At 45.9% G+C, this 16930-nt stretch overlaps 1 protein-coding gene across 1 annotated transcript; it reads right to left on the bottom strand.

The window, feature by feature from the left end:
- Positions 1-2329: 2329 nt before the first annotated feature.
- VPS37B (VPS37B subunit of ESCRT-I) lies at positions 2330-16170 on the bottom strand. Its single transcript, XM_036393377.2, has 4 exons — positions 16001-16170; positions 8240-8411; positions 7563-7645; positions 2330-6431 (listed from the first exon to the last, which is right to left on the bottom strand). The coding sequence occupies exons 1-4, from the start codon at positions 16103-16105 to the stop codon at positions 5931-5933; spliced, it is 861 nt and encodes a 286-aa protein (XP_036249270.1). The 5' UTR covers positions 16106-16170; the 3' UTR covers positions 2330-5930.
- Between the last annotated feature and the right edge of the window lie 760 nt (positions 16171-16930).

Here is a 16930-nt window from a genome sequence, read left to right as displayed (position 1 = left end):
AGGATCCAATTTGCTAATGACTTTTAAATACCATTATTGTGGCTGTGGAGAGAGGAAGATGTTTCACTCCATGTGCTCCTCCTGAGAAGGAATTTTACTCATTACCTGTAAGAGAAGCAGTGGAAAATAACCAACTTGTGAAATAATCCACCTTTTGCTCCTTTCCACCAAGGTGAGTAAAGTAGTTTATTTTTTCTTGAAGCAGCTTTCAAGCAGGCTGTGATCTCCTCTGGCTCCCTCGGTAGCCAAAGCTCCAGTGGCCACAGATGAGTCTGAACACCAGCACACGAAGCAGCTGCAGCTCAGCAACAGAGGGCAAAGCTGGCAAAACACAAGTGTCAGATCACTGGGGGCAAAAATGGCATTGAAATTAAGCTCACAAAGAGAAAAAAGGCTGATGCAGGCTCTAGGAAGGCAGGTAAAGAAACCTAACCACAAAACTTCTGCAAAAGTTTGTTTTTAAGAGCCCTTGAAACCACAAAAAGCAGTCTTCTGCAAGAAAAGTTATTTTTCTGCTGTGCCCAGCCAGGCATGAATTAGATGAGTTTGGGCAGCAGAGTATTTAGGGATGGTATTTCCTGACTGACCCACTCAGAAAAATGACTGGGGTAACTCAGGAGCACCAGCTAATGAAATCATTTAACAAATGCTTCATGGGTGTGCAGGGTTAAATAAAAACCAAAAAATACAAAGCTGGTCTGGATTCCCCTCATACCTTGTGCAACAACACACCCCGGGCCAAAGGCACTTCTAGCATTTTCTGCTCCGCCAGGTGGGCTCATTCCAGTGCTGAGAACTTTGTCACCTCCCATCCTCTGGGACTGGCTCCCTCCAGGACTAACAAACCCCTCAGGAATGAGCCCAGCCCCAGCAGTGGTTGCTGGAATAAAGTGCAGTTTTAAGTGCACGTAGCAAGGTGTGGGATTATGTGGTGAGAGGGAAACATTTTTAGCTTTGAAGGAAAAAATAATTCCTACTCATCACCTACAGGAGTGCAGAAAAAGCACCTTTGAGCGGTTTGGAAATAATAAGCAGTGTTTAAAAAACAGCTTTTAGCTTACAGCAGGATCCAGGGTATGCACTGGCACCTCTCCCAGCCTCAGCAGCCTGGATTTGTCCTGCAGGGAGGGGGAAAATGGAGAGTGAGAGCAGAGGCTGCCCAGGGACAAGGGGCACACCTCAGCAACTCTAAACCTCCAGAGGAGACCCAAAATCCCTCAAAAAGCCTCAAGCAACACACCCAGTTCCTGGTGACCAAGTCTCAGAGAGGTGAAGAGGCAAAGCTGTAAAATGATTAATGCACAACCCGAGGGGACTCAAATTACAGGAGCAAGGGCAAGGGAAGGACCTGCAGCCACCTCCAGGGAAGGGACAAGCCAAGGCCACACGGACACTGCAGCGTGTCCCCAACCTTTTATTGTGGCATTTTGCTTTTTGCAAGGCCCAAGTGCCACCTGAGTCCCCTGCCTGGCAGGTGACAGCTCCTTTGCACTGGGAACAATCCCAGCCAGAGCAACCTCTGGGGACACCGAGCCCGGGGCTGGAACAGGCACAGCTGGAGCCCCACAGCTCTGCCAGCCACAAACCAGCAAATTCTTAGAAGAGCTGAGCTGAGGAGCTGCAGATTTTACATAACACCTTCCCCTGCCCTCGCCCACCTGCACTGAGTCAGCACAGCAGCTTTCCCTCATCTGCACTCTCCCTCTCCTGCAGAAGGTTATCCAAGCTCTGCAGCCACCACAAAGGGAAGGGATCAAGAAACAATTAAAAAAGGGAATTTCCTCCCTGAACAGTTATTCTGATTTCTCTTTTGCATCACTACTAAAGTGACAGATATCACTGAAAATTACATCAGGTCTTTTCTGCCCTCTGACTCATATTCCTAAATAACTCTGGTTGACTCATTTCTCCTAACTTGGCTGATATCTAAGATTTTCCTCTCTTAAAAAAAAAAAAAAAAGCTTTCTCCCTTCAGCCTTTCCAAGTGATTCTGAACATTCCCACTAGCTAATTGTAGGAAATTAGAAGAAAAGCAAAGGGGTTTTACCTGACAGACAGCCCACCTACCTCACTGCCCTGATTCCAACATGTGAAATCTACTGTGAGCAAACGCATCCTGTATCAACTCCCCACAAAATGGACTCATTATACCCAGCCACTAAAACCACAGCCAACAGATTTACCATGAATAATTAAAGCATTTTGCAATTTTATGTTCTACATCCATCCAAAACTGTGTTTATGTTGCTACAGAAAAAAACCCCATTAGGGTTGAAAATCATGACTAGAACTGCACCAGGACTGAAGGGAGCCACAAGGGGACAGGACACCAAGAGATATGCTATTTTATTTAAAATCAGAACACAGTAGATAACAGAAAGACTTATTATGCAAACAACTCCACTGTATGTTCACAACTTGCTCAGCATACAAAGCTGCCCTTGCTGAGGCAGTCCAGGGTCACACAGAGGAACCGTTCAGGCACAGGACGACTCTGCCCCCTCGCAGCTCCACGGGAGGCTGCAGGAATTGCTGCTCTGAGCTCTGCATCTCCGTCATTATTCCAGTTTGAGAGAAGCCCCGGGAGAGATGGAGGCCGGGGCAGCGGTGGGGACGGTGACCCCGAGCAGCCACAGGGGCCTCCCGGGGCAGCTCCTGCTCCCTGCAGACCTGCCTGGATCAGCTGTGCTGGGACAATGCACTCCACTGAGTGCAGGGAGACCCTCAGCAGTCAGAACTGCAGGCCCAGGTCCAAGCCCCAGCTCACAGAACTGCACACAGAGACTGGCACAAACAATGCTGCCCAAAGAGAGCATTTCCAATGCTACCAACACTCTAAAGCCGTGTTACACATTGTATTTAAAGGATTTTTCTCCACTCCAATTGCTTTGGGGAAGTACATGCTATTTGTAGCAGACATCAAAAATCCTTTTTTTATATATATATATATTTATTTTTTTTTGGCAAGCATCGTGAGCCACCCCCTCTCAAGTCTCAGCTTGCCTATGGCATTTTAATCTCACTATCTTATAAACAGTGCAAATTAGTACAATTCTAAACATCCTAGCCAGAGCAGAATTAATTTATTTATGAGCTATAACAGAACAGGAGAAGCTGTTGAAGGGCAACAGGTTGAAAGCACTGACACAGCTCTTGCCAGGTTAGTGTTTCATCAAGTTTGTTGCTGGAAGGATTGAACAGCTTTCCACAGTCATTCTTCTCCTTTACCCTTAAACATCACCAGCAGTCAAGTAAATATTTACAGTTTGTGTGCACACACACACACACAAAATTAATGGCAAAACGTTTTCCATGAGCAGCTGGACTTCAGTTACGAGCTTGCAATAACTGAAACATCACATTAGTTACATCAGCTGTGTTCAAACTTACCCATCAGTGAAGGCAACTATAAGCTTACAAAGAGCAGATACAGCTGTTTTTTCTGAAGTATGAGGGTCAGTTTTTGTAAAAGTCAGTGCTCTCGAAAGAGCCCTTCAATTAGAGTTAAGCAATGGCCATTCAAATGATAAAAATGCTAATATCCTAGAATTACAATCACAAGTAGTGATCCTAAGGCACATCAGCCACATGCATATGCAATAATGCATTGTTTTGCTTCCAGACAAAAAAATTGCATTAGCTTTGTCTGTATTTCGTGTGCACAAGAGGTTGTTTTTAGATAAAGTATCCCTGAAAGGTCATTGTTATCACAAAAGTTACCAAAAGACAGAAGATTTAACAAGTAGTAAAAATATTTCTGGACTACTAATACCAATAAAGTCTGATACATAAAATGCAGTGCAAATTCACCATACACTTATCCATCACCCCCATCACTTCTGAGGACTTCCAACCCTCAGAAAAAAAGTTGGCACCTGATAAGTGTAAAATATACCTGGTTATTTTTATGAAATCTCAGTAAAACTGAACTGGGAGTGTTTTAGAGTTTTTGTGTAGCAGGCTCAAAGTATGAATTTCTGCACTCGAACACCACCCTGGTAGCCCCCACCCACTTTAATTCTTTCTAGGACACAAACCATTTCTACAGCAGACTCATGTTTAGCATCCAGATACAACAGCTGCCACCCAAATACCAGCACTAACAGCACAGCAAAGTTACTTTGAAACGAGTCAGAATTAACCATGCTTATACAAAGCTTCAGTGAGAAAATAATGCCAAGAAAAGATATCACACTATTAAAAAAAGAACCAAAAAACAACCACATCCTGTACCATCACTAGATTACAGAAAAAACACACTTTGCAAACAAATCCAATGCACATTGCTTCACAAAATCCCCCATCTATAAAAACTTGCCAGACTTACACTGGGGAATTGGTTCAGATGCCAGTAACACTGCCCAACCTTCTGCCTTTGTCTGCAGAAGGCAAAACAAGCCAATGACCACGTTCATATTGTCAGAATTGAGAGCTTCCTGTTATGAGCTTAATTTCAGATTAGGATTTGCTCACCACCACACTCCAGAGGAAATGATTAAGGGACAATCCAGGTCTTACATAAAGAAAGAAAAAAAAATAGATATTCTATTCTGACTGATGTTTGTAGTACAAACTCCCAAACGATGTAGTGCATTCCAGCACAATGATACCAACATAACTGAAATAACCAGGGGCTTTGACAGATTCTGGGCTGATTGATAACAAACTCACAGACACGTTCTGTGCAAACAACAGGGGTTAAAATCTGCCTCCCCCAGGTGCTGGATTAAAATACCAGCACGTGTCTGTACCTCAGGCTTCAAGAGTCACATCGAGAGTGAAATCTGAGCTGCCCTAAAAAGCCTCTCCCACCCAGTGGCAGAAGATAAGAACAGATTCTGTAAGATGCAAACAGCCACCATGGGCTTCAAAAGGCTTTTCTGTTTTGCCTACTTGCAGAGAAACATTAACTGCAGACTCCAGATAGATACAAATGCCCCAAACTGCAAAACTAAACGAAATGGGAAAGTTAAAAGTAGCTCTGCCAAGTGAGAGACAGAGTTAAGGGATAAAATGAAATTGTGGAAATTCAAGTGGGCAATTACATGTGAAAATCCAGTATTTGATTAAGAAAATACCCTGCCTAGATTCCTGGAATCACATGGTAGCAAAAGCTAAGCACCTGTGTAAAAAAAAAAATCATTTCTGTATCCAAGGTGTGGAAAAGGAGAGAAAAACCAACCATTAGAAAGAGTCTTAATAGGCAAGGAAATAAAACTGCCTGGTAAAGTGTCTATAAAACCCTAAACTGGCTCTACAAACAGTTTAGTTTCATTTCAAGGGACCAGGACTTTGAGGGTATCGAGCTATTCAGGAGTGGGAGCAGCGCCTACTTTGATTACACACTAAGGTAACAACTGAAATGCAGAAATGAAACTCTTGTCCTTTTCCCTGTCCAAACCCCCCCAAGGTGTTCTGACAGGAGTTCCAGCCCAGCGAGCTCTGAAAGCAGCTGGGCCTGGAGGCAGGAGGGTGCTGAGGGGTCCTGTGCACACAGCCCTGCCCAGCAGGCAGACGTGGCTGTTACCGTCCCAACGCTGGCGCAGAATTCCTCAGAGGGACAACCAGCTCCCCGTTAGCCACACATCCACCCAGGGCACAGCTCAGAACACCGAGGGTGCTGATTTACCATCACTGAGGAATTCAGAGCGTGACTGTGCTTGTGACGCCAGCAAATCCACTGCCAGTGCCTTCCCAATTCGATGGACTCACAGAATTTAGACCTCATCACCTTCCTAGGAAAACCTTGTCACCACTGACCTTTGCAAACAAACATCACATTTAGCAAAGCAATTGCAAACCTCTGTGCCACAGCTCGGCCTTTGTGCTCCATTGTGCAAAGAACAGAGGCTTCCATTGCCCACAGCAAGTCTCTGATGGGGGAAAAGGAAATATAAGCACCAATACCAAAGTCAGGCGCACCCAAACATTTACTGGAGGATGAAGCCAGGATGTGGTGGAAGGCGAGGTGGTCTCTGGGGCAGAGGTGGAGGATAGGGTGGCACGAACTGAGCCGGGCATCCCGGCTGGGGCACCTGGCCCGAGGGCTGAGCCGCTCCCGGTCGCGGCGGGAGGGGCGGGTACGGAGCACCGGGGTGAGCGAGCGCCGGGCCCGAGCCCACGGCGGCCGGGAAGGGAGCGGGGAAGCGTCCGGCCGGGCCCGAGGCGGGCGGCGGGGGCGGGATCCGCCGCGGCAGCACCGACGGAGGAGGCGTCGCATCCTTGTAGGGATCGGCGGGCGCTGCTGCGGGCTCGGCTGCCCTGGGCGGCGCCGGCGGCTGAGCCTGAGCGAGTCTCTGTCCCTTCAGCACCATCTCCTGCAGCTTCTCGATCTTCACCCGGCGCAGGTGAGCCAGCTTCCTCTTGCTCTGGTACTCGTCGATGAAGGAATCCAGTGGGATCTCGCCATCGAGGAACCTTTCTGCCATGTTCTGTCAAATAGAGAACATTCTCTTAGGAAACAGCCTACTGCAACAGAATCTAAATGGCTCACATCCCAAAAATAGCAGCATTTTGCCTGTGATTTTCCAGCTGGCATATGGAAGATGACTGGCATACTGAAGAATTCTGAGCAGAACTTTGAGTTACTTATTACTCAGAAGCACTGAGAGTTAAATATCACTTTTGCATAAATTTATACTGAAGTAACAGCAATAAAAACATCTGAACCTCGCTCTGAGCATTCCCCTGATCACCAGAGATGGGAACAAACCAAGCCCAGCAGCTTCCCAGATTGCCAGCTAAGCTGAATTCCAGCTCAGCTCAGTGCTGCCTGAATGCCAACAGAAACACTGGGAACTCTGTGAGACTCAGCACAGGGATTATTGCTAAGTCAGGCCTAAGACTCACCCTTACCTGTGGCTTTGGGTAAGTGATGTTTAATAATTGAGAGCTGAACAAACACAAAATCACAAAATTCAGCTTGTCCTGGGAATGTCTTTTTACAATCACAACCCAAGGCTAATAAGCACATTTTTTTTCTCCTGATTAATTACAGAAGATGCCTGCATGCAAATCAGCAAACAAAAGCAAACACTCCCATTATTCTGAAGTCACACCACCCTTCAAGCACCTGTGTGTCAGCAATTGGTGACCACTGGCACCTGCACAGACACACTGAGGTCACAATGGAATATTTCACCAGGAACACTGGAGGAAAAGCAGCACAGGCACAGGTTTTTTTCTTAGGCCACTAATTGACATTTATTATGAAGTAATACATGTACCAGGCAAACCCCACTGAAAAAGAAGATTCCACATTTTTAAACTCTACAAGTCTGAAGGCAAAGCCAAGGAACTAAGAGGGTTTGCCTATCTTTTCCAAAAAGGAGCACTTTCTCTCTTGAACTTCAAAGATGTTAAGAGTAAAAAATTACTCAGATAAAAAAGAAATAAAATTGCTGGAATCAAATAGCTGCTCCCTGAGGTTCAAAGCAGAGACAAGTCCATGTTCGTAAAACTGCTCCTTAATCTGCCACACGCTCAGCTCTGCGCTGCAGCCAGGGACACTGCGAGGTTCTGGCGAGGGCAGAAGGGGCAGAACGGGGGAGTTGTGTCATTACCTCTGTGTCTTCCTCAATCTTGGCCCCCTCGGCCTGCAGCAGCGCCAGCAGGGTCTCCAGGGAAGCGTTACTGGATTGTCTGTCTGCAAAGGCACGGGAAGGACAGAACATGACAGCAGGCCCTAAGTGACCTGGAACTGCACAACAGCCTCCACAGCCCATGTGCACAACCAGCAGGCTCTGCAGCTCTGCACAGGGTGATGCACGGTCAGAAATACATTAACAAGTTCAGCAATCTTGTCAGAGTGCTAAGAGCTGAAATTTCATTTTAATTATATATTTATAATATTGAAAGCACTTCAGCAAGTGCAGTATCAGATGTACAATACAATTCAGTATGAAAGTTAAATGTAATATTCCATTTGATTTATAAATAGTCACTGAAAATTCCAAGTGCTTTGCTCTTCAGCAAGGTAACTGGAGTTGATAATTTAAAGAATAGGTCAAGAACAGGTAGGCAACAGGAAGAATCCACAGTATCTGTTACTAGGTGTGACAGTCACTTAATAAATCATCAGAAGTGTGATCTATTTCAGCAATACACAAGAATGACATTTCACTTTGTACCCTAATTCACACAGCTAAAAATGAGACACCAAAAACCAAACAACAAACAGGCAACAGATTTACACCCACTTAAAAACCAGCAAATCATAATTGTCAGCAGCCAGTGTTACCTAGTTTTGTTTTCTTTATCTGGTATGCTTCAAAAAGAACTTGCAGCTCTTGATATTTCTCAGTTAAATTTGATTTCAGAGACTCCAACTTTGGCTGGTACAGGAGATTTCCCTCTGCCAGACTGCGGTTGCTGGCAAGAGTCATGTCCTTGCTGTGCTGAACATTTTGGGCCTGGATAGAAAATAAAAACAAAAAAATACTGTGTGAAATGACAGTGAAATTACTAAGCAAGACAAAACCAGACTTTGAAAACTTTTAAATAAACAACAGAAGTATGTAAGAATTAGTGCTGTGGCATTGGACCTGCAACTGATGAACAAATGATGAAAATTGACAGATAAAGCAACAGCTCTTGAAAAAATCTGAATTCCAGCAGTGAAATACAATGAGTGCAGGAGAATATCATCCCTTATCTTGTTAATGTGTAAAAAATAAGGATGGCATCGTGACTGTTCCTTCTCCAGAATATTCTTGCCCAACTGTGTTACACCAATCCTGGATTAATGCCAAAACCTTCATTTTTTTTTTCAGTTTAATCCTTCTGCTTAACAGTTCCTAGCCTAAAGAAAAAAATGACAATTCTCACACACCCGAGATTCAGCCAGATTCCAGTTTGCTCCCACTCAGACATGCACACGAGTTTATCAAGAGAGCCTCGGGAGCTCTGGGAGAGCTGAGTGTTTGGAGAAGTCTGCCCTGGATGTCACATCAGATTCACTAAAATATTCAGACATCAAAAGGGAAAAAAAAAAAAACAACCAAGGGATTTGATTTCAGATTCTCAGGCTGAATCAACAGGTGGAACAGCCCTCCCAGGGCACCACAGACTGAGTCTACTGAGCTGCCTTCAAAGCAGCAGAAGTTTTTGTGACCTCCTCCATCCCTGTGTCCCTCTAGGCCAGGCTGTCCCTGTCCACTTTCAGCCCTGCCAGCAGCAAAGAGCAGCACTGACCTTGCTCCTGCCACACCCCACAAACAGGAAAAGAGGAAACCCAAATGAGCTGTTTAACAGACCAAGAAAAGGTCATCGTAAAATTCAGGTGTTTTTCCAAGCACAGCCACTGTCTTTGAGAGCAATCACTTCATTCTGCAGTATTTCTATGCTACTTTAATTTCCTAAGTTCAAAACTCAGTTTTACTTAAACACTTCTGTCCCTCAGATTTTGCTCTTCAAAAACCAAAGCTTCACTCTCACCCTGTTCCTGCCAAATCACTTGGAAACCCAACAACAACCACCAAGGATAATGCAGAGTCCTAAATTCCACATCCATCCCAATTCTACTGCAAATTGTGAAATTCAGAAATTACACTTTCAATATTGTTTTGTCTCCTCAAGCCTAAAGAAGCATCCAGCCCTATGCTTGTGTTCAATGTGGGTCTTTTCAAAGAATAAAAAGAAAGTTCCCTTCTTACCTTTGAATCTAATGCAAAATAATTTAAATTAAACTGGTTTCCATTTGTTTATTCTCATATAATCTGATCCTGTTAGGACTGTTGCTTTCAAAAAGCTGAAGTCCCCCTGTTTTACATTTTTTTAAAAAAGAATTATGAAGGGAACTAAAACACACAGATGTTTAATTTACCAGCTTCATTAGTGGCATCCAATCCTCCAACCCCCTGCCATCCCCAGCAGCCCTGGTACTGAACTGCCAGCCAAGGAAAACTGTGTGCAAACAGACTGATGGCTTCTGGTGCCTCTTCCACCATTTTAATGAGCTCACAACTTCCTGACAGCAAATTCAGTATTTGCACTGCTGGGGAGGCTGAAATCCTCCTGTCAGTCAGGAGGACGCAGTTTAATGAGGGCACTCAGATCTCTCCTTCAGGGTGGGTAAGATATACATTTACTCAGGGCAGGAAAAAGCCAGAGGACACAAACCTGTGAGCCTTTCTGGAGCACAAATGCCAAGAAAACGAGGCTTTTACTATAATCATTTATAGTAAAGAGGAGGAGGTAGAACTCCAAATAAACAGAGTAAGAAAAGGCTTCCTAAAGTCAGATGAGACTTTTGTGATGTTGTCCCTGCCTCAAGTGTCAGAATATTTCTCAACAGGATCAGGAGGGAGGAAGAAGCCACAAATTTCTAATCTTCCATAATGATCTGCTGAGTAACTTCACTTTTAAATCATTTCAAATGTGTGAAGATGAGTAAATACCACTATGACATGATGTATCTGACTTGCAAAAATAAGAAAAATGTGATTAATATGATCTGCCTGCCTCTAAGGCAGAGTGAGATCCTGTCCTTTGCACCTGATATCTAATAGTTATGGACTAGACAAAAGTCTTAAAAATACTTGTTTTAAACTGAAGAAGTTAAAGTATTTCTAATTGTACTTTAAGTTATAGGGCTTGAAATTACACAGGACTTAATGACTAAACTCTCTCCATATTAGAACATTTCTGAGAAGGGCATATTTCTTCTAACAGAAGTTGATCAAAAATGGTAATTGACACTTAATGATGAATTAAAATGTCACTCCTGAAGTCTTCGCTTCCAGCATTGGTCTCTGACAAATTTCTTTTAACAATGCACCCTTGGAGAGATGAGAAACTCGAATCTCACCCAAAAGCATGAGAAGAACCAGTTCCTCAGATACAAAGCAAACTTGGGAATGATGTTTAATGAAACTTAAGGAGGAGCTGGTGAAGACCCATCCACTCGTTTCAGGACACTGAAATATTTCATGTCAATGAGAGAATTTTGAAATCTGTGAGTTCTATTTCACAAACAGAACAGATATAATCCCAGAGCAATGCAACCTGAACACAGTCACAACCTATAAACCAGAATATATAACCACAATCTATAAGCCAGAATAATCTCTTCACTGATGTTAAGTTCCGTGCAAAAACGTTACAGCAACTGTTCCACTACCAATGGAAGTTAATCCAAGGAATCAGAAAGCAAGCACTGTAAAGTTTGCCTAAAGAGTGCTGTAGAAAAGCTTTCTAAAAATGAGTAATTTAAAACTCCAGAAAAAGCAGCTGCAAAATCCCCCCAGGCTGGAAGGCCCAGTCCAGCATGAGCAGCCTATCAAGATCAGCAGTGCAGCACAAAGCAAGCTCCCAGCATCCATCCACAGCTCTCCACAAGCCCCACACAAAGGCTGAGGAAGGAACAGATCCAACAAAAGGTATTTTGTTGTCACACGTGATAAAAATGTGCGTTAGCAGGGAACTGCTCCTGCACTGGTTGTTCACCTGCCCACTGGAAGCGTCAGGAAAAAGATATTTAGAGATAAAAGTCAGCAGCATGGGAGTCCAGCAGAATTCCTAACAAGACTCTTGAGGTCATGAGCACCTGAACAGGCAGGAAATGTTAATCTGAAACCAGATGAAAATACCAGTCAGAATCATGAGACACAGTGGGACAGGACAATATTAAGGAGAATATGACTTTTTTCTCTCTCTTTTTTTTTTTTTTTTAACTGCTAAGCTCTCACTATGAATTCTGAATGGGACAAATGGGGCAACCACACTGAGCTGCTTATAAGGGGATTTTCATGGTACAAGGATTGCTCACTCCTGAGCACAGCACTCAACACCAAACTGTGCTGCAAGAAAATGAAGCCATGGGCACACAAAGGTTATTAAAAACAGAAGTCACGGTTTATGCAGCACTGCAAAGCTTCAGCTGCTTAAAAAATGAATTTCTTTAATGGACGTAATTTGAATAATTTTACTCAAAGATTTATTTAATGAGTATTTCCAAGAGCAGGCAGCAGCAACTGCTTTGGGAATTTAGAGTCTACTACTTTTATGAACTGCAGCTTTGTTTCATCCCACTTTTAAAAAAGGAAAGAAAAAAAAAAAAAAGCTGGATAAAATTAAACCAGAACTAGTACTAGCTTAGCAACATTCACACTATAAACGTTGATCCCTTCCTCCAGAAGAATGGTTTGCAGCAAGAGTTATTTGCGTGAAACGTCTCCGAGCAGCGTCGCCCTGGCTCATCCAAAAGCACATTCCCAGAGGAGCTGCCTCCTGAGGAACTGAGCAGTCCTGGCTGCCCACAAGGCCCATCAAGGGCTGCTAGAATCATCATAAGCTTGCTCTGGCCAGCGCCACAGAGAGGAGTCTCTTGGTGCCTTCGAGAAAAAGGCTCTTAAGGAGCTATAAATAAAAAGCAGCTTTGTGTGGCACCGATTTAATTGCTTTATACATAGGACACATCCGTGGTAGTTTTAGATTTCTCCAGCCTCTATCATTCCCACATTCTCTTTCACTTACACAGACTTGTAAATTAAGAAGAAAATACGCAGTCACACTGTGGATGTATAAAGATGCACATTTGGAGTGTCAAATTAACCCCTGAAACAGGAGCTGACAGGTGCAGAGTAGGAGAAGAGACTTCTTTTACACAAGATTCAGGAGTGCTTTTCATCAAGGACTGGGGAATAATAATACACCCCCTAAAAACATCTGTTCTGTAATAAATATTAAAACGTACTGCAAAGTAATTAGATTGGCTAAATTTAGCTCTTCTGATTACTTGAAAATGACAAAATAAAGCTTAGAAGGTAAGCTGCAGTTCTAGACATTTCTTGCAGAGGCAAGACACTCAGCACTGCAATTTGCACTCATCAGACACAGACAGGTTACTCATTTGATGCTCAGCTAGAAGAGAGAAATCTGTAGTTGTCACCAAGTCTAATTCCTAACTTTGCATCTAAATTTCATGTTTGGCCAACAAGAACATGACCACTTGCACAATGTGGTTTTAGGACAGGAGGAGGAATCCAAGAAATCTGGGCATGAATGCACATAGTTTAACTTGGACTTTCTGCCCTGCATGATCTGTTCAATCAGCTTTTGAGAAAAGGACTATGCTCCAAAAATTCCTTTTGTGCTTGCCAGTGTTCTCTGAAATGCTGGAATGAGAAGAAGGCAATACATTTCTGACTTCTTGATTTCACATAATTAAGGTATTGAAAAGCAAACAATTTTTGGCCACGGAACCTTAGCAGTCAGTAACACAATAACTGCACTGCTACAGAAGTGATGCCCCAGGAGACAAAAAGAAAATTCACTTTCACAGGGAAATTCATCAAATCATCACCAGTGTCAGGTCACAAATTCTCTCGTCTGTGCTTTTTAGGGTTATCTCACTGAGACTGACTTTTATAAACAAATTGCTTTTATGACCCTGCCACGGCAGGAGGTTTGGAACTAAATGATCTTTCAGGTCCCTTCCATCCCAGTCCTGTGACTGTCTGTTTAATGAAGATGGATGCTGTACATGCACTGCAGAGACCGACCTGAGAGATGATAAAAAAAGCCCTCCTCAGTTTTAGAAGGCTGGGAGTACCAGACAAGCAGCTTCCTTCCTTTTTCTGGCAGACAAGAGTTCGTTGTTCAAGCCCTGCAGAGCCAAGCTCAGACAGGAAAAGCAGCAGCTCAGCTCTGATGCCACCGTGTCACACACCTGGGGACACACGTGCAGGACATTGTGCCAGCACATCACCCCGTGGGCACAGCACACACACCCACAGCCACGAATCCTGCTCAAATGCCACACAGGATACATTCCCTCTAAGGCTGGAAGTGCCTATTTTTAGCTGTCAGCAAGAAAGCCAAGTGGTTTTTCCAAATCCTCCTCCTCTGTGAACAAAACATTGGGGTTTGAGCTGGGTTTCCCTTGCAACAAGGAGAACAAAGGGATTTTTTCAATTGTGGAATAATCAGCTTTAACCAATTTTGCCACTGAAAATATACAAGTGACCTCAGAGAATCGCGATTTAATTGGAATGTCACAGTAAAACCGGGAATGTAAGGACTTTGGAATAGCCCCACAACCTGGATACACATGGACTGACAGCCAGGCAGCAGTGAGGTCACCATGGTGCCTCCTCAATGCTCAGGATTTCCCTCTCTCCCTCTTCCTGCCACACACTTCCAGAGAAAACTCAGGTCTCAGCAGCACGTGCAATAAACAATTCAGTGAAGGCAAAAACAGGAGGGGGAAGGAATATTCAAGCATGGCCAATTCCTTCCAAGATGGGTAAACACATTTCTAGCTGAAGAGACTCCAGTAAAAGCCTCCACATCATCCAATAAAAGAGGATTACAGCAGACAGCAGCACAGCCCTGTTTCCACACAGCCCGAGCACCTCCAAACCTGGCCACACTTTCCAAACACCACAAAATATTCCCTCAGGCCCGCAGAACTTCACTCTACAATTTAAAAGCCTTAAGATGCCAACGAAAGAGGAAAACCTGAGGGTCAATATGGGCTGGCTGTGTAGAGAGGAATGATTTTTTTTTCTACTGAGGTCATGAGGTTTTCTGTCACTTCTGACCTACAGTCTTAAGTTCATGCTGAGAAATAAATTATAATAAAGAGCCCATGTCCCTTGTCAGGGGTCGCTCTGGAGGCAGCAGCACTGCACCCGTTCACATCCTCACCAAGTTAAGCCCATTATAACCTGCTGAGTTCCCTTAAATAGGTTTTATTCACCAGGGTGCTCCTGCCCCCAGCAAACCAAGAGCTCCCTGCATGTTCTACTTTCCACAGCACCGCCTGCATCTTCTAAGTTCTCAAAATATAGGCTTGCACAAAAAGTTATTATGGCTGCCCGACTCTCAGAAATCTATTGGCACAAAGTTCAAAATCCAAATTGTTGCATAATACAGCAAATAAATTCCCCAGGACACCTCGTCCGCTCAGCCCCAGCCTTCAGTGGACCTCTCCATGTGTAATACTTGGATAATTTGGCTCGAGGTGATTGAGAACAATTTCCTCAGAAGCACCAACAGGGCCAGAATCTTAGTTTGAGAGAACACAATTATAATTGATTTTACTTAATAAACTTAAGCTTCTTTCTCAAGAACCATGTTGCCACTGTTTTTCTTCTCCTGAGGCTTTTGTCCTCTAATTTAAGAAAACAAAAAAAACCCCAATAAATACAGGACCCAGAGAAGCAGAGTACATTTTTTTCTTTTAAAGTTTTCATACATATAGTTTCATCTTATTCGCTCTTATCTGACTAAGAGCAAGATTCTTTCAGGGACATCTGTGGCCAAATAAACCCAGAATAGTCTCATATCTGAACTGTAACACCCAGTGTCCACTGGCACACAGAAAAACCAGTTAAAGACAACCACAGCCAGAGGAAGAAAACAGGCTCCTATTTTGTTTTAAGAATCACAGATCCAAAAGCACGACTTAGAGCCTGATGCACTGACAAAGACACTTCAAATAGGCAAAACAAGCAGCAGAGAAGCCTGACAGCCCTGGCTGCGCCCAGCATACCAACCGAGGCACACAGAAATCTCTTTCACATTGTTTTGAATTCACCCTGGCAAAATCCTTCAGCACGGCCAAGGCACAGAACAAGGGCTGTGCGAACGGAAAAGCTGATCCCACCTCCGGGCCGTCACTGTCTCCTAATTCAGTGATTGAAATCGTTTAATTTCGCGTTTTCAGCCCGCCGAGCCCTCACCCCTCGCAGGGCACCCAGCGGGCACCGATCCCCCGCCGCGGGCCGGCGAACAAAAGGCCGGGAGGGCCCGGCCGGGACAACGGGGGCCGGGGGCGGCAGCGAAGGGGGAGCGAGGAAGGGACCGGCAGCGCTTCCCGCAGCCCCGGGGGCTCCTCACGCACCGGCAGCTCCACGGCGGGGCCGAGACCGCCCGGCGGCTCCGGGGAGCGGGGAGTCCTGAACCCCCCAACACCGAGCGGCACCGCGGACCCGGCGGGCTGAGGGGGGCGGCCCGAGGAGAGGCCGCGGTCGGGGAGTACGAGGCAGCCCCTCACCTCTTCCATCTCGCGGGCCATGTCCTGGAGCTGCTCCTCGTCGTCCAGCAGCGCGCTGAGCTCCTGCAGGCTCAGCGCCTCCAGGCGCCGCGCGTCCAGCGCCATCCCGGCCCCGCCGCCGTTCCCGCCCCGGCCCCGGACCGGAAGTGCCGCCGCGGTCTCGCCCCGGCCCGGCGGGCACCGCCCTCAGCGCCCCCTGCCGGGGGGGCGTGTCGGGGCGTACCACGGGGGCTGCGCGGCGGGAGGGGGGCGCTGCTGGACGGAACCAAAGGGGCCTGGCGAGGGGGGCCGCGGTGGCTGAGCGGGCCCGGGCTGAGGGGAGCCCCGGTGGGGGGGGTGAAGCCCCTGTGAGGGGGTAAAGTTCCTCGAGGGATCTGTGGGTGAAGCCCCTGTGAGGGGGTGAAGGCCCTCGAGGGGTCCGTGGGTGAAGCCCCTGTGAGGGGGTGAAGCCCCTCCATTGGCAGAGCCCCGCACAGAGCAAGCTTTGTGTGCTGCGCTCACGTGAGGCGCTCGGAGTCCCGAGGGATCGGTCATTGAGGTTGGAAAAGACCTCTGAGATCATCGAGTGCAGCTTGTGACCGATCACCACCTTCTCCACCAGACCGCAGCCGTGAGTGCCACGTCCAGTCGTTCCTTACACACCTCCTGGAATGGGGACTCCTGGGCAGCCCTTTCCGATGTTTTATCACCCTTTCAGTTAACAAATTCCTCCTGGTGTTCAACCTGAGCCTCCCCTGGCCTAGCCTGGGGCCGTTCCCTCTCCTGTCCCTGTTCTCTGCGAGCACAGTCCGACTTCCCCAGGCTGTTCCCTCCTGTCAGGAGTTGTGCAGAGCCAAAGGGCCCCCTGAGTCTCCTTTCTCCAGGCTGAGCCCCTTCCCAGCTCCCTCAGCCTCTCCTGGGGCTCCAGCCCCTTCTCAGCTCCATTCCCTT

This window comes from Molothrus ater, chromosome 18 (assembly GCF_012460135.2).
Source record: "Molothrus ater isolate BHLD 08-10-18 breed brown headed cowbird chromosome 18, BPBGC_Mater_1.1, whole genome shotgun sequence".
NCBI lineage: Eukaryota > Metazoa > Chordata > Aves > Passeriformes > Icteridae > Molothrus > Molothrus ater.
Note: the sequence above shows the minus strand (reverse complement) of the source record. Positions and strands in the feature narration are given on the sequence as shown.

Excerpts from the sequence above, each read along its gene's own strand:
- VPS37B (XM_036393377.2), bottom strand. The coding sequence starts at position 16,105 with ATGGCGCTGGACGCGCGGCGCCTGGAGGCGCTGAGCCTGCAGGAGCTC. Across the intron at positions 8,412-16,000 it reads TGGCCCGCGAGATGGAAGAG|GCCCAAAATGTTCAGCACAG; the intron begins GTGAGGGGCTGC and ends TTTTCTATCCAG. Across the intron at positions 6,432-7,562 it reads AGATTGAGGAAGACACAGAG|AACATGGCAGAAAGGTTCCT; the intron begins GTAATGACACAA and ends TCTATTTGACAG.